Below are 18,342 nucleotides of genomic sequence, written 5' to 3' on the forward strand. Positions count from 1 at the left end.
ATGTGGGCTTGAGAAACACCACCAAATGTTTGCCTGGCTGCCCTTCTATGCTGAGCCACGAGCTGTACAGCTTCTCTCAATCCTCCACTTGGGGGCTCCAAAACAGAATTTATGCTGGCCACAGAAAGAAAACATGGTGGCAGCATAACCCCCCCCCCCCAAACAGTACCGAGCCCCCAACTGCCCAACTGCTAGGAGCAGGCCTGGGCAACATGGAACGAGCTCAAACTCCAAAAGAAATGGCAATGACAGGGGATTGTCTTGGAGGCCTACGGAGAATGGGTTTGCTACACACTGGCAGCTGATAGGGCAGGACAAGGCACAGGTCACATGTATGTACACTTTGCTGAACTTTGCTGGTTTTATATTTAGTCACATTCTGCTATTACAAAGACTTACAGGTAGTTTGGTCTGCTGTTCCTATGGATAAACCAAGTTTTCTAACCAGCATGAAAGCCAGAAACAGACAAACCGCAACTGTTACCATGTTTATTTAGTATCATTGATAACCATACTGTGGTGGCTTTTGCTGTGCTTCTAAAGGTCGTTTCATCACAGAGATGAAACGGACACTGATAGCCAGGAGAATGGTCATGTTCTGACCCAGGGGTAGTCAAACTGCGGCCCTCCAGATGTCCATGGGCTACAATTCCCATGAGCCCCTGTCAGAGTTTGCTGTCAGGGGCTCATGGGAATTGTAGTCCATGGACATCTGGACGGCCGCAGTTTGACTACTCCTGTTCTAACCCCTGCTTTGCTCCCACCTTCTGAAATTGGGTGATCCCACCTTCTGAAACCTCACATCCAACCAGTCCTCCGACAGCTGCACTGGCTTCTGGCGGCATTCTGGGTCAGGTTTAAGGGGCTGGTTTAAGGCCACACACGTCTGGGCCCAGCATCCCTACGGGACCCTCTCTCTAAAAACGTCCCCAGAAGAGCCTTGGGCTCAGCCAAGGCTAGTGGCCCCCAATCCCACAGAAATCTAGAGGATCTTGGCTCCTACCTGGTGGAATAATCTCCCAGGAAACATCAGAGCCCTGTCAGAGCTCCCGGAGTCCCACAGGGCCTGCAAAACAGGGCTCTTCCACCAGGTCTATGGTTGAGGCCAGTAAAACAACTATCAATGACATCATCGTCTCACTCCTGTACTCGCCCCCCCCCCCCCCCCACGTTTGGCTCTTACATCTGAGTGGAATTTTCAGAATTGTTTTGGAACTGTTTTTAAAATGCCGAATTGTGATTTTTACTGTACTGTCTTCATACATGCTGTTCACCACCCTGAGTCTGCTTTGGTGGAGAAGGCAGCCTAGGAATGCAAATAAATCAGCCTTTCTCAGGCTTCAAGGAGCCCCAGAAGTGGTGCAATTGTGCAGACAATGGTTGGGAAGCAGAGCTGTGAGAACACCCACATAGGGCCCCTCTCCTTCCCCATCACTGGCCATTTAGGGAGTGGGGGCAGGTCAACATGACCATATGTGGTCATATCATCCAAAAAATGTTTAACACATTTTAAAAAATACATTAAAATTAATTAACTCCCACCAATTTGGCAAACCCAGGACTGTCAAGAAACCCCAGGGTGTCATGAAGCCTTGGGTGAGAACGCCTGAAATAAATTAAAAATATGGTTTGATGGGCAGCAGCCTGACCATGGGCCTAGTTAGTCATGGTGGTCGTGGAATTCCCTCAACCTCTGATCCCTGTTTTCTACCAGAGGAAGAAAACTTTTAGGGGGGAGCTTGGTCTGTTTAGCCTAGAGAAGAGACGACTGAGAGGGGATCTGATAACCAAGTATTTAAAAGGGTGCCATATGGAGGATGGAGCAGAGTTGTTCTCTCTTGCCCCAGAGGGACAGACCAGAATGAATGGGATGAAATTAATTCAAAAGAAATTCCATCTAAACATCCGGAAGAAGTTCCTGACAGTTAGAGCGGTTTCTCAGTGGAACAGGCTTCCTCAGGAGGTGGTGGGTTCTCCATCTGGAAATTTTTAAATAGATAGCCATCTGATGGAGAGGCTGATTCTGTGAAGGTTCAGGGGGGTGGCAGGTTACAATGGATAAGTGATTGGGGTTGGACTAGATGACCCATGAGGTCCCTTCCAACTCTATTATTCTATGATTCTATGATTGTAATATTGTCTGGAGTCCCCTCAATAATTTTGCCTTACTACTCTGCATTTTAATTTTTGAGCGGGTGTTTTTATGTACCTGGTTTACACTTAGTAATGTTAGCTTAATCATGGATTTATAATGTTCTTGTTTAATATGCTAGATGCCGTGGCTAGTTCATCCATTTGTTTTCTGCTGTTTGCATGATCCCCTATCTCTAGGAGCTCTCTTTTATAAATGGATTGTCATGGCTTCAATGTGGTCCTATCATCACAGACAGTTGTGTTTTGCAATGAAATGGAGGAAACTGACTCAGCAGGTCCCTGGGAAGCAAAAATAGCAGCACAGCATTCATGGAACATGGCAAGCAGAGAGGAACAGAAGCTAGCCCTCAGCAAAATATAAAAAAATCTTTTGAGGAAAATTCTGAGTCAAGGCAAAAGACAGGACAGGGTAAGTCAACTGAGAGAAAGCATGGCATAGTGCCAGACTGAGACCGACTTTTCATTCCCCTCTCTGCCACAGAAGCTTCCTGAGACTATTTCTGCATCAGAAGATATACCTTGCTTTAGCCTTGCTTTGGATTTCCTTTGGATGCTGCAAGTCGACTCTAGCCTTTCTGCATTTGGGCTTTCCTCCCCTTATTTCCCAGGCTGAAATTCGTGACATGCTTTCCACACTGAGTCCAACAGAGGCAGCCTCCCATCATGCTTTGCTCCCTTCCCTCTTTCAAAAATGTTTTTTTTACAAAATGGTGCCTCCTGGCATTTTTGTTTTCATTGAACCCATTAATCCCACCATTCTGCACCCTTGATCACCTCCCCCTTCCCTGCAAAGTGTCCTGAATGTATTTTAAAACCCCTGAGTTATAACACTGCTGTGTAAGACTGCTTTTTAAAAAAAACCTTAGAAATAGTGTTGTATTGCAAACACCTCTTTAAAAAAAAGGGCAGATTTTTTGGAGCAGAGGCAGGAGGAGAAAAGGGGGGAGGGAGGAAAGCAGCATTCCCAAATGACTCAAAATGGTGGGCATGGGGGGAAACCTGATTGCATACATTTCCAAATTGAGCAGCCCTGAATTAACCCCATTGGACTCCGCTTGAAAAGATGAAATCCAGTTTTCTGGGGATTCCTTTGCTGTGGGGCAAGTGAGGGGGGCATTCAGGACTGCATCTGAAGAAACAAATTTTAGTGTGGAAGCAGACAAGCTGACACTTAAAAATGCAAATCTGAATGATATTGCTAGTGCAGAAACAGTCTGGATGACCTTAGGCCAACTACACACTTTTCAGCCTAGCCTATTTCACTGGGTTGTCATGAGGATTAACATGGAAGGGATGACAACAAGCCATTTTGGGCGAGAAAGGCTAGGTATAAATGAAGCAATCAGTGGTTTGACTAAAATCTTACTCTCATATAAAAAGACGATCTAAACACAGTTTTAAATAAAATGGGAATGAAGTTGCACTGAAGCCATTTGTAAGACTATACTTCTTTTGGCCATATTATTTCAACAATTAGTTTTTTAAAGCCTGTTGTCTTGGTTATTGCAGAGGTCTTGCCACACGAAAGGCCCAGAGCAGCTACTTATAGGTAAAGATAAAATGAATTCAGACCTCCACCAGATTCACTAAGAAAAGGACCAGCCTCCCCCCGCCCCTCCCCCCGCTCCTTGGCTGAGAGGATCCCAGCCCATTAAACCGTTTTCATGACCTGCCGGATCCAGTAAGAACAAGACATCCCTTACAACAAGAGACACCTGTGCCCCAAGGTACATAAGAAGTGGACAAAGGGAATCTCCTTGTCTTGGATCAGACAAAGGAAGCTTTGATTTTCATAAACACACACCCTGAAAAGCTTGGTGGTCTCTGCAGTGCTGCTGGACTCAAATCAAGTTCTTCTTGTCAACACATTTCGTGTCAAGCAACCTAGGTGATTCTATGGGTCCCTCGCAGGTTCAGGCATTCTGAGCAATGAACTAAAATGTGAGAATATGCTGGGTCATTCAGGCAGTACATTCCCATTCCTCTCCACAGATTCACAAAACACGTTGTCCGAACCTGTCTTCCTGTAACCAAGACCCTTAATGAACACCCGGAGCTCTGAACACAAACAACAACCCCTTAAAATAAACAACCAAAACATCCAACGTAAGTACCTGTGTGAGTCCTTTGGTGGGCTTTTAAGTGTGAACTCTTTGTATAAACCTTCCGGCACCCATTAAACTGACAGCGATGAACCCTCTTCTTGTTTTCGGGGGATGCATCAACCCCCAGCCCTCCTTGCTCACTATCGCTGAGGGCACCCTTTGTTGTGCTGGACGGTGCCACCACACCGGCCTTGACTGAGTTAAGAGTGGATTTCTTGGCCACTAATTTCAGCGTGACTGTGCCATCTATGGGACAGACAGTCTGTGAGGTCTTTACAAGATGGCGGCTGAGCTCAGGTGAAGATGGAGGCGTTAGTGAGGTCACTGCGTTGAGTTGGGCCTGATTAACGGCAGTATAGCCCTCTGTGGAGGAGCTGGTAGGCTGTAAACTGAGGCAAGTCTCAGAGAGTAGCTTGTCCCGTGAGAGGATAACATCCATGTTGGCATTTTTGTCACATGTACTCATATCTATCGGTAACAAGAGGGGATCCAGCCGTTGGATATTGTCTTCTGTGCCATGGGCAGCGGAGGTATGCAGAAAGCACTCCAAATCATCTCCAAAGCTCTCTGCGATCTTCCTTGGCTCTGTCTGAAGGTAGCGTTCCAGCTCAAGGCATGTCTACAGAGATAAAAGAAGAAAGAAGCCACCATTAGACAATCCAACTCAGAGATTGTTGGCTGTCATTTCCAGTGAATGGTCCATTCCTTGTTCTAACTGGGGAATAACACATAGATAGGTTAATGATTATCCATAAGAACGGAGGCAGGAATAATCTATGGCACAAGAACTAGGCATCTTTCTGGATATGATTTTTCACATACTAAAACTACAAGTCACACACATGCTCCTTTATTGACATATCATGAGAGAGAAGATACCATTAATAAAACCATTATATGCTATTTGTGGAGATCAAGAATGGACAAATATTAACTCTGCAATTTGATCACTCGCAATCTTATGGCAGACTGTAAAAATATGGCTACCTTCTCAATGAAGGTAGAATTCTGACTATTCATTAAAACAATACCTTAGTGTCATCGGAATAGCTATCTTCTCTGGTTAAAAGTGGAGATAAAAATTTGGTGTGAATATCTACATAAAATGGGCAATGCCATGAATCATGTAAAACAGATTCCATACAATTTTGTCTACAGGGGCAAATCCTGTTAGCTTAAGGAATATTATATCTCCCAGAGCAATGCTGAGGTAAAACATTTAACCTTACTAATATAAGAGCTCTTCTCTGTTGTGGGTTTATGAAATGATAGAAATATGGGCTATGTGATCCTATATTTCACGGAGAGCATGGATAAAACTTCAAGTACTACATTCTGTAGTATTAAAACACTCAAATGGCAGCAGAGAATGGGGTGGAAGACTCAGAAGAAAGATGCTCTTTCCAATTGCCTAGCAACCTCAGAGAAATGCTCTCCGCCCCTAATTCCTGAGTCAAGGACTGCTTTAGAAACACAGATGAAAGGGACAGGTATTTCCCAATCCAGAGCCGGCAACCTTTGACAGAATGGCAGAGCTCATCCCACAGCCGAAGCCAGGTTACACCAGTCAATGGCCTTACCTATTTCAACTGCGTGGCTTGCAACAAAGCCAGAGACTGGGAGATGGAGAAGGGGTATAAATGCACAGCCATAGGGCCAGGTGGCTGGGATATTTGGTGCCCCACTTCCCCCAACTGCGGCAGTTTCCATTTCCAACCACAGGGCTCACTGATCCAAGAACATGGAGCTCATAGGTAGAAAATGAGGAAAACAAAAGACAGTTCAGCCAAGCATCAAGCCCACAAAATCTCCGGTCGCTCGGATGTCAGAATGACGTGTTTTGGTCTCCGCACATCCTGTAAAGAGGACAAGGAGCGAGCTGTCCCTTTAAGGCACGGCTCCTCAACCAACAACTGCTGAGATCTTGACAGGCTTAGAGCCTTTTGTCATTAATTTTCCATAAAGAACAGTTTTCTCTGCACAAACCCCCTCTTTTTTTCAGGCAAAACCTGATGCTCCAGGAACCTATAATTATTCTTGGATCCCACCCCCTGCCGCCCTTGCACCTGTGTCGGTTTGAGATACCAGCTGGACAAGTCTTGCCTTCTGCCTCTTGAAACACAAAACCACCTCCCCGTGGAGCCCCACTGACCCTTAAAAGGAAAGAAAACAAACCCACAAGAGGCAATATTGAGGGTGGAGGGAGAGAAGACAGAGATAGATACAGCTTTTGAAAGACTGCTCCCTCCCCCCACTCAGACAAGATCTCTCTCTCTCTCTAGCAGCAGGAGTGACAGAGAGGCTCTCGGCCACATGTGGCCTTCAAAGTACATTCCCTTCCCACAAACCCACTAGCCCATGGGCAACTGTCAGCCTCTGCAGCCTCTGTTTTCATTTTTTAAAAGATCGCATGTATTTCCCATGGTAAGATTGTGTTTTAGTTCAGCAGTGGAATAGGCTGCCTAAGGAGGTGGTGAGCTCCCCCTGACTGGCAGTCTTCAAGCAAAGGTTGGATACACACTTTTCTTGGATGCTTTAGGATGCTTAGGGCTGATCCTGCGTTGAGCAGGGGGTTGGACTAGATGGCCTGGATGGCCCCTTCCAACTCTATGATTCTGTGATTCTATGATTCTAATGTGACAGTAGGAATGCCAGTTAGAAGGAACAGAATATTCTTTTCATCTCAATTCCCTTTTTGGCATTTGTGTTTTTTTGGACGCTGAACTTGGCAACTGGAGAGCAAAAAGTCGTTTTTGGTGAATGGTTGGCTTAAAAACAAAGCACTCAATCCCCTGTACGTTCAGGAGAAGGAGGCTTGATCACCTGCCCACCCCCTCTTTCCCAGCTCACTCCCCACCTCCAGAAAACATAAACGGGACTGTTTTTGCCTGCCTGAGCTGTGAGAAGGCTGGACATGATAACTGAAGTCCAAAAAGACATTTTTGGTAAATGGTTGGCTTAAAAACAAAGTGCTCAGACCCCTGTATGATCAGGAGAAGGCTGATCGATCACCCGCCCCACGCTCTTTCCCCATCTCCAGAAAACAGAAATGTGGTTGTGTTTTGCCTGCCTAATCCCAAAAGGACTGTAGACGTTTGCAGAAGATTTTGTTTTACTTTTGACAATATACCTTGAGGTCACCCTGCAACACAAACCGCACCATTAAAAAAAAATTACTTGGAGCAGGAAATGAAGATGGGAGGGGAAGTGCAAGAGAAGGGACAATGCTGCAGAGACTATCGTGCCTTTCCCCGTCCATACCGGTTTGCCTCTGGTTGCTCACCAATTGGATGTGAGATAAAAAGTGGCAAATCCACTTTTTGTGATTTCCCTATGTCCAGGGTCTAGCTCATATTTTGCCCAGATTTGCCTCGGGATCCAAATGATGTCATGTAGAGGGGGCTCTAAAACCTACCAGCAACCAGAGGCTGTCCAGGGGCAGATTCCTTGTGTGGAAATGGCCATGGCTTTAAACAAGAGAACAGGTTAACAGAAACTACAGAAGAGACAGATTGGTGCTGTGAAAACTGATAGTGAACTAAAGACACATACAGATAAATGAGGAAGTACACCTGCTACAGGAGAAACAGATAGATGTTATTGATTGCTGGAGTTATTACTTGGAGTGATGGACAAGGCTTGAAGAATAAGGTCTCTTCAAGAAAAATGAGTATTACATTCCTCTGTGTCAGAGTGTGAATTTCCCAGCTTGGAAGAAGTTCTTTTGCTCACCTTGCAGTGGCTTACAATACCCAGTCAATTCACATTCTGCCCAGGAGATGGAACTCTGGATTTCAAACAGAGGTCTTCCAGCTCCGTCTGCTTGCAGAAGTGGGATTTCCCAGGCTTCCAAAATTTCACTTCCTTAGGGCAGAACCCTAGAAACCAAGAACTGGTGCACCAGCAGATTAGAGCACTGGCAAAACAGTCAGACTGAGCTGCTAAGACCAGGTTGGGGGAGAGGTTCCCCTGCCTCCAGAGCCCACAGACATTCCAAGTGGTAGCAAGAGAAAGAAAAAAATCAAATGGCAGCATGGTGTAAAAATCTGGAAGTGATGCAGGATACCTCTAGGAATTGCTGGAAACTTTACCAGAGAGTTTCTGGCAATTCCTGGAGCTACCCTATGTCACTTCCAGGAATCACCAAAAGATACACAGTGGTGCAACTAGCATCACAGCATCCATGTTCCCACCACAAACCCTCCTGCCAGTTGCCATACCTGATAACGCTAGAGCCAAGGCTACCTGGTGGGAACAGATGGCAACTGGCCACTATGGGGAAGAGCCTAGTTCTGCCTGAGATTTCAGGTTCCTAATGGTCATGTGTGTGTGTGTACATTCACAGTAAAAACCTCCAAAGCTCAGGATCCCTGACCAGAAGGAGGAGTAACTTGCCTTACTAGTGCCAGGGCCTTTTCAGCCTTGGCCCCGGTCTGGTGGAATTCTCTGCAAAGGGAAATCAGGGCCCTGTGGGACATTAGCCAGTTTCTCAGGGCCTGAAAAACGCAGCTGTTCCATCAGGTTGGGGCCCAGATTAATCTTCAGGAAGTGCTAACCTCATTGCTATCGACTGAGAGAGGACCGATCCTTAACAGATAAAATAAAAGATAAAATAAAATAAAATAAACCCTGGTTGACAAGGCCTGTGCTAAACCAATAAAATGGGGTTTAGTCAGTATCACACAGAGTTCAATTTACCCCCAAATTCCCAGGAATGTCACATCCAAAGCCACTTCTCACTTTTGCAATACATTGTGGGCAAGATGTACAATACGCCTGCCCCACAGTGTACACACTCAACTGGTCAGAGGCTGAAACCACAGATTGCCTCCTTGCCCTCATCCGTCTGGGATCCTCACTGAGTTCTTTCCCAGGGCCAAATTAGACAAGACATTTTTTAATTAATCGCCTGGGATCCCCGGACCTGACTTGCCTGCCCTGCAGCTGTGGGGCATGTCCACTGAATACTCTTTGTAGGTTCAATGTGGCTCAAGTGCACTGGGGGAAGGGACTCCTGCCTTCTCCCTGCACCATTTTCTTGAGCTCAAACAGCCCCTGGGAGAATTGTTTCCCCTTTGTGCAGCTGTACACTTGCAGAATACAACATGTTCAGCTCAACAAGCATATTGTGTGCGCTCAAATAGCATCACCCACATGTCAAACACTGTACGTGATGTTGCCCTTAAGCATACCTTCATTCATTAACCAAGCTGTTAAGAGAAATGATAGCTCACAGCTGACAACAGGAGATTTCATAGACTCATGGAAAGAGACTGCCTGGAAAAGGTGTTAATAATAAGTGCCATCAAGTCACAACTAACTTGTGACTTCTGTTAGTGACAACTAACTTGTGACTTGTGACAACTAACTGATGGTGACCTCTCATGGACTTTCAAGGCAAGAAATGAAGCAAGGAGGCCAGTCGTTGCTTGCCCCTGGTCTTCTGCGGGGGTCTCCCATTCAAATTCTAACCCTGGTTAGTTTCTGAGCTTAGTTTCCTGTTCAGTTGCTAAAGTGTAATGAGCTCAGATTTTAGTATATGAACAAAACAGCACAAGCCTGGTAGAACACTCTTCTGGAAGAAACGAAGGCCCTGCGGGACCTAAAACAGTTCTGCAAGGCCTGTAACACAGAGCAGTTCCATCAAGCCTACGATTGAGGGCCACAGATCAAGAGGAAAACTGGCCTCCCTATGGAGAAATACAGAAACCGTATAGGAAATAACACCAGATATCTATATCTGCACAGCACTCCCCTCCCCACACACTGGAGGGGTGGTAGATGCACCTAGGATTTTAAAAGTCATTTTAATAACAATAATTTAAATGTTTTAATGATGTAATGTTTTCACCTGTTTGATTCGAAATGTTGTAAGTCACTCTCAGCTTTCGGGGAAGGGCAACACAGAAGTTTAATGAATAAAAAATAGTCAATGATATCCTACAGGGAAGTCCACATGCAAGGCTATAGACAACTGCATTTACCAGGGGTGGCCATACTGTGGCTCTCCAGATGCCCACGGACTGCAATTACCATGAGCCCCTGACAATTGTGCATGCTGGCAGGGACTCATGGTTATTGTAGTCCATGGACATCTGGAGAGCCACGGTTTGGCTGTGTATAGACTGTTTTTGGAGCCCTGTGTATAACTGTTCTCCCACAACACATAACTGGAAGCATTGTGCCACTGAACCCAGGAGACACCTTCAGCTGTCATAACCAACAATAGACCTATCATTCATTAATTTGTCCAACTCCCTTTGAAATCCATTTAAGCCACTGGCCATCTCCATGCCTTGGTGTAATGAGTTCCACTGTGTGAAAGGACAAAATTGAGAGGGTTCAGAGGAGAGTAACAAGAATGCTCCAGGGCCTGGAGACCAAGCCCTATGAGGGAAGGCTGAGGGACTTGGGAATGGTCAGCCTGGAGGAGAGGAGACTGAGAGGAGAAAGGGTGGCTCTCTTGAAGCATCTGAATGGTTATGACTTAGAGGAGGGCAGGGAAAGGTTCCTGTTGGCAGCAGAGGAGAGGACCTGCAAGTATGTGGGAAATGATATCATTTAGCTATCAGGAAATAAATGTTCAGTGTCAAGACTAGTTCAAGTGGTGGAATTGACTGCTTAAGGAGGTGGTAAGCTCCCTTTCACTGTCAGTCTTCAAGTAGCAGCTGGACAGATATCCTGGATGCTATAGGATGATCCTGCAGTAAGTAGGGGTTGGACTAGATGGCCTGTATGGCCCTTTCCATCTCTATGATTCTATTATTGTTAGTAGAATACCCCTTGTTTATTGTGAAGCAGAACTTTGTCTGCAGCCCATTCCAAAGGAGGCCTCTAAGAGATGGTTTCTGTTTGTGAGAACCACATTGTAACGAGATCTTTCTTGAGGAATCCAAGCAGTAAGAATCCTGAATGAGCAGCTATGATGAAAGAGCTGTTTTTTATCAGCTGGGTAACAACAAGCCACATTGTGAAGGACACCATCAAAATAGCCCCAATCAATCCTGGCTCCCTGACCAGCATGACAATATGTGTTTGGAACCAGCTGCTGGTCACTGTCATGTGCCAAATACTTGGAGAACCCGTAAATAATTTTGGCTATATATCTAAAAAAAAAAACCCAGATATTGTGCAAAGTGGCAGCAGATAAAAAGAAATCCTGGACACAACAGTCACACTTCATGTCACCCTTTCACTAGATCATGGTAGGCCATCCAACTGACAGACACAGGCCAAGGCGAGATGCACCAAGCTATGTGTTTCCAGCAGTAACCTCAGGGGCTAGCCTGTAAAATTACCACTGACATCTGCAAGGCAAGGCCTAGGGTACATTTGGGAGCACAATTAAAAGAGAAAAAAAGTCCTAGGAATGAGTGCTGCAATATTATCATTTCTATTGCAATATCTGATGCTTTTATTAATGCCCCAGGCACTAGTCAAGCAATTAGAAACGAATCTCAGCTTTCATTTAAAAAGTAACATTCTAGATCTTGAGGTTACAAGAGAAAAACGCTGCTCCCAAAGGCTTGATAGTAAAGAGGCAATTAAAAAGAGCATGAAATTCCTTTAAAATTACACATTACCTCCCTGCCTGCCCACCCCACACATGGAGCATAAGCCTCAAACTCGGCTCTTGAGGCCGCAGTCAAACTGCACATGAGTTAAAAAACACAAAATGATGGATGACTTGGAGCCATTACTCCACATCTGCGCCCCAAATTCCATAGGCAAGTATTTTCCCCCAGGACAATGATGCCCGTAAAGGCAATGGGCAGGATGAGGGGTCAAAGATCAGATCATCTGAACGATTGGTTAGCACTAATTCAATTCCCCCCTCATCGCATAATACGTTTCCTGTCATTATGACCACAAGCAGCAATTGGCTGCAGTGCTGATCATCAGAAGGTAAACAAAGAAGTCTCCAAGCTGGTCTTTAGAAATGGCCATACATGGCTCAGTGAAGGAAAATGATGGGAAAGCATACTGAAAGAATTAATTGTATCATTGCCTTAGCTGCGGCTAACTATCTCAGCAGAATGGGGGCGGGGGGGCGGGATAAGTGCGAAGGAAGATGCGTTCCCTGTGGCTGAAGCCTGAAGCACCCCGTTGCTGGCTGGGATCCTGGCCCAGACACTTTCTGATCAAAGAGACTGAGAAATCTATTTGCATTCCAGGATGGGACTGCAGGATACATCACTGGCGAAAGAAACGGGGAGGACGCAAGCAAACGGCACACAACACAGATGATGCTTCTGAAGGGTGGGGGGGCAACAGGCCTACCCCTGCCGTTGGCCATCCAGGGTTGCCAGCTCTGAGCTGGGACATTCCTGGAGGTTTGGGGATATAGCCTTGGGAGGTAAAGGGAATTCTTAAAGGGAAAGGCTGCAGGGGAGAGTAGACGACTTATTAACGCCCAAGGAAAGGAGGAGTGACGGATGCTGCCAAGTGCTGGAACTCCAGAGGCATCATGGGAGAGGCATCATGGGAGAGGCATCATGGGAGAGCGCCACACCACGGGGGGGGGGAGGCGCAGGCGTCAGCACGCCACCACTGTGTGAGGTTTACGGGCGAGAGGCGTGGCGAGAGGTTTATGGGCTGAGCTCTCCTCCTAGTTTCCTCATAAAACAGTCTGAAAACCACTAGACAGAAGTTAAGAGAATTGAAATTCCCTCCCTTTTCAAACATTCTTGAAATGAGGGGAAACCAGCCTCCACTGTGCTTGTTCATTCTGCACAGAGGATGGGCGATTCAGTTCGGATAAGCCTGAAAATACTTGAAACAATGCTGATCTGAGTACTTTTCGGATTTATCCAAGATGAATTGCACATCTCATCGATTTAAATGAGCCAATCAGAGAAGCCTGAATTGATTTGGGCATAGTTCAGCTGATTTGGACATTTGAAAAAGACCAAGCTAAACAGCTGATTCTGAGGATCAGCTGCTTGGAGGGGGCTTTAAATGTCTCCCCCGCAGACCTGTCTGAAGCTGTGAAGAGTGGGCTCTTAGCACCCTCAGAGGAGTCTTCTGGGGAGACATTTTAAGTCCCTGTCAAACAGGTGGTCAGGCGGTTTTCTCCCCCACCGACCCCTCTGACGCTGTGCCTGCACCCTGCCTCCCAACTGTCCTGGGGGCCAGCTACAGTCAACTCTGGGGGAGGGGGTTGAGGAGGCAGGGCATGGAGCAGACAGGTCAACTCTGCCCCCCTACCCCCACCCAAATCCCAAGCTGCAGCCATCCCCAAAGTGGTTGGGGAGGCAGGATGCAGAGCCAATCTGTTGCTTCTGCACCCATCCTGCCCAGTCCCAGGCTGCAGCCAGCTCCAAGGGGGTCAGGGCTGTCAGGTCAGCTAAGTGTCCACCCTGCCCAATCTGATACTTCAGTCAGCTTCGCACCCTGCCTGCCCGACCTCCTTGGAGCTGGCTGCAGCCTGGGATTGGGCACTGTAGCTAAACCAAAGGAGAGTGCATGGTACTGAAAAGCCCAGTCTTCACATTTAAATCAAAGAAACTTTCTATTTGCAGGATGAACAGAGATATGAAAATAAATGCCCTTTAAGTCAATTACAATAAACTATCAGTTGGGCTTTAATAATTTTAAGATAGCAGGAACATTCTGAAATGTGAAACTTGTAAGTAAACATCTAACATTCTCAAGTCAAGAATGAGTCTTCCACCCCCATCCTTCTTGTCAACTGTGAGCATGCGAGAAGAAAACCTTTCAGAACTTAGGGTTCTATCCCCTGTTCAATTGCCCCCTTATCAGCTAGGGCACCCAGTGCCATTAAAAGTTGGGAACAAGGGGCTGATCCCCCTCTGTACTCCAAAGAAAAAGGCGGCAGGAGCCCATCTGCACAATCCCCAGGACACATAGGTACAAAGTAATGTGGCACCATCTGGAAACATGATTGAATAGTCTTTCCCACACTTGATAGTCACAGGCAACCTTTCTAGTCATCCGTGGGAACTGTCACATTGGCTCTGATGGATGATCCGGTTGGTGTCGTAGGCTGTTGGGTTCTGAAACTGAGATTACTGGGAACCTCAGAACCAAGGGCGGCATGGGTGGTTTGTCCACAAACTGCTGTGTTGGTTCTAGAGTTGCACTCAGACCCAGTTGTTGGACAACTGACTTGTGCTTGGTCTAATCTGTTGATTTTGCTTTAGTAAGGGGTGCAAAGCAGCCCTCTTGGCCTGAGATCGGATTTGCTGAGATGCCGAACCTGGGGTTGAAGCTGAACGGGTTGAATGCTATTTTGGGCTCTTTCAGGAGCTGCCTTACTTGAGGCCCCTGAAGCCTGTAAAGCTTCCTCCCACAATGCTGCCTTCCATTTGTTGGCATGAGCTTTCAGGGTAAGATTTGGGAAGAACGTACAAGTGGGCACCAGATGTTCCTCGCCCAGACAGAACTGGCAGAGATTGTGCTTTCTATGTCTGGGGCATCTTGGCACTTAGGGCACTTTTTAAACAAGGCCTTTTGAGCCATGAAACCAGCTGGGATCTTCTTCACCAACCTGTTCTTCACTGACAAAGCAGAGCAAGCTATGAAACAGCCAACTCCTTCAGCGGCTAAATTGGAACTGAGGAGCAGGGCCAAGAGCTTTGCTTCGGCACACAGCACCCTTTAGCTACAAAACCCTTTTTGAGGCAGGCCTGCTCATGTGCAGTCCCCATGTGTGAACTGCCCAGAAGATTGATGAACTGCAAGACAACGCTACACTAGATGCGGCAATAGTCCAGTCCAATACAAAGCAGTGTATGCTTACATACAAGCTGCACCCAAACCTCCACGGCTCATTCACTCCCATGCAATAACCCAGTCCATGCCACCTGCTCAAGAAGAAAACTGAACAAATTCATAATAATGTCCTATTCATCAAAGCCCCCCTCGGCCATTTGAGCATGGCCAAATAAACCAGGCAGCCATTTGGATACCTGCAAGCAACACAACATCTGTCTGTAGGTGAGAGACGGTGTGAATCTCTTCTTAGGCAGGCCTAGAATCCCCAAATTAGTACCTTGGACAGCTGCAAGGTTGCACAAAGCTCATGCCATACCATGCTGCAAATTCTGGGAAGTGAGCATAGGCCATACCTTCAAACAGGGACAGCCAGTCAGATCTAGGGAAGAAAACAGCAGCTGCAAATTGCCTTGCAAATATCAGCCACAGATGGTTAGCCCCGGTTGTCTACAATCATCTGCCTTCTACATTCAACTTGCTTGTTGTGAAAAATCCTACTCACTGATTTTTCTCAGCACTTGAAGGTGCCCCTGTTCAGTTCCACAGACTGCAAAGACACTCTGCAGACACACCAGGCTCCATTCAATACCTCTAAAACCCTTAATGCCATCAGACCCACAGACTTGCAGAATCGCCTCTCCAACTAGGCCCCCCTGCAATAGCTTCACTCATTAGAGCAAAGCCTTCTGAAGGTGCCTTCCTGCAAACTGGTAAAATAGGGACCCGCATGATGAACAGTCTGCCCGAGGCTCCTAGGAAGCCCCATGGCGCCGATCATTTCATAACTTGTGCAATGCAGAATAGTTCAGGAGGCAGAGTTGGGGGGGGGGCAGGGGGCCTTCCCACCACTACTCAGCTGATGATCTGCATCCCAACAGGTGGATGCTGCTTCTGGAAGTAACTTCAGCATGCTGCTGGCAACGCTCAAACATGAACGGCAACTGGCCAAAGAAGAAGAAGAAGAAGAGTTGGTTCTTATATGCCGCTTTTCCCTACCCGAAAGAGGCTCAAAGCAGCTTACACTCACCTTCCCTTTCTTCTCCCCACAACAGACACCCTATGAGGTGGGTGAGGCTGAGAGAGACCTGATATTCCTGCTCGGTCAGAAGAGTTTTATCAGTGCTGTGTTGAGCCCAAGGTCACCCAGCTGCTTGCATGTGGAGGAGTGCAGAATCGAACCTGGCATGCCAGATTAGAAGTCTGCACTCCTAACCACTACACCAAACTGGCACCAACCAAAGGCTAGAGCATCTCCAGGAATGTAAAGGCATCACTGGGAAGCCCTCCCCCATAAGCCCATCAGGAGGGGATTCTTGTAGAGGCAGCAGTGCTACGGTGTGATGGACCGGTTTGGGATTTTTTCTCCTAGTTCTTCAGTCCTGAGCTTAGCACCATGGCAAAATATCACTTTACTAGGATTTTTCTGCTGTTAGAGTCCAATATTACCTCATTCAAAAGTTATCAGATTTTTGTTAACTGGATTACTAAGTGAAAGAGTTCTATCATAGTTGTAATCCACCTTGAATCCCAGTGAGAAAGGCATGTAAACATAAATCAATCTACCAGTCTATCAATCTGTCACATGGGAGGAGATGGTAGCGCTTTACTCTGCTCTGATTCAGCCTCACTTGGAGTACTATATTTAGTTTTGGTCACCCGAATTGAAGAGGGATGTTGACAAACTGGAACGTGTCCAGAGGAGGGCAACAGAGATGGTGAGGGGTTTGAAGACCAAGACATATGAAGAAAGGTTAGAGGAGCTTGGTCTGTTTAGCCTAGAGAGGAGATGACTGAGAAGGGACCTGATAACCATCTTCAAGTATTTAAAAGGCTGCCATATGGAGGATGGAGCAGAGTTGTTCTCTCTTGCCCCAGAGGGACAGACCAGAACGAATGGGATGAAATTAATTCAACAGAAATTCCATCTAAACATCCGGAAGAAGTTCCTGACCGTTACAGCGGTTTCTCAGTGGAACAGGCTTCCTTGGGAGGTGGTGGGTTCTCCATCTTTGGAGATTTTTAAATAGAGGATGGATAGCCATCTGACGGAGAGGCTGATTCTGTGAAGGCAAAGGGGAGGCAGGTTACAGCAGAAGAGCGATTGGGATGTGAGTGTCCTGCATAGTGCAGGGGATTGGACTAGACTCTATTATTAGACTAGACTCCAACTCTATTATTCTATGATTCTATAAGTGGGAATGGGATATGTGCAATTCCTGGTCTAAACCAGGATCCTATAGAAGTTACAGCAGGCCTCAATCAAAGTCTGTCTCTTTCCCAGTGTACTGCTTTTACGTTCTGGCTTCTGCAACTAATTCTGCTGGTACTGAGAAAACAATGCTGCAGACAATCAAATATACCTTCTTGCTGAATTAAAGCAGCAAGAACACTTTGGTTTGAACTTCTGGTTTAAGCATGGTAGGCTATCCAGAAAACAGTCGTGCAACCTCTCTCCACAAGAGACAGGATGTACAAACCAGCCAATCCCCCACCTGCCCCCAGTTTTTCATTTTGGGGCCTGACAACAGTTCACCTAAGGGAAAGGCATTGGCTGATGAATAACAGCACTAACATTGCTCTTATGAGAAATGCCACAGCTTTATTAATTATGCAGGCAGAGTGCATGGAGCTTCCATTTGCAATGTCTCGGAGACTGTCCTCCACGACAGTACAGGCAGAACTACCCATGAAATATGAAAGGAGTTGGCAGACGAACTCTACTTAGCCTGAAGCCATCTAAGGTAATTAGGGCATTCTGAAAATTAGTTAATTGTAAATTGCTTCCTGCAGCTTAAAAAGAAACCTCTCCACTTAAACCAGCCTTGTAAATAATATTGCTTGGTCACTTTTGGAAAATAAGAGACCAAAAGCCCCCCAAGCAACAACCAAGGGTTTATTGTGGGTCATCTACTCGCGAGTTCTCGTTCTGGAGACCAGGTGAACTATTTCAATGGTTGGTTATGCTCTCCATGGCCAGTACAGATCACACCTTAAGAGCCAGTGACCTGGCGTCCTCATATCCAGATGAGAGGGCAGTTATCCGCTGCACCAAACAGCACATCTCGGACATGGACTTTCAAGACCTATCTGCAGATGTCCAAAGATCCTGTTCTCCATCCTTCTACAGCATCTCACCTATTTGCAGATGACTGTCATTGTACCTCTCTACCCTCATAAACCCATGTCTGAGACACAGTTTTATGCTGGCTCAGTTAAATCCATTTCCAACAGCCTGATCAAGAGGAAGATATAGCCACACTCCCCGTAACGAACAAATCTTCTTTTGCCAAGCCAACTCAGTTGAGTCGAAGTCCCATGTTCTCCTTTATTGCCCTAACCATTCATC

The 18,342-nt window shown here is 46.4% G+C and overlaps 1 protein-coding gene across 1 annotated transcript in view; it reads right to left on the reverse strand.

The window, feature by feature from the left end:
* The window catches only part of KLF7 (KLF transcription factor 7), a 124,846-nt gene that overhangs the window by 50,326 nt on the left and 56,178 nt on the right, over window positions 1-18,342 (reverse strand). Inside the window, exon 2 of the mRNA XM_077319257.1 lies at window positions 4,269-4,878. Within this exon, the coding sequence (XP_077175372.1) occupies window positions 4,269-4,878 (610 nt within the window). The remainder of the gene's footprint in view (window positions 1-4,268; window positions 4,879-18,342) is intronic.

The sequence above is a fragment of the Paroedura picta genome, chromosome 2 (assembly GCF_049243985.1).
Source record: "Paroedura picta isolate Pp20150507F chromosome 2, Ppicta_v3.0, whole genome shotgun sequence".
Lineage (NCBI taxonomy): Eukaryota > Metazoa > Chordata > Lepidosauria > Squamata > Gekkonidae > Paroedura > Paroedura picta.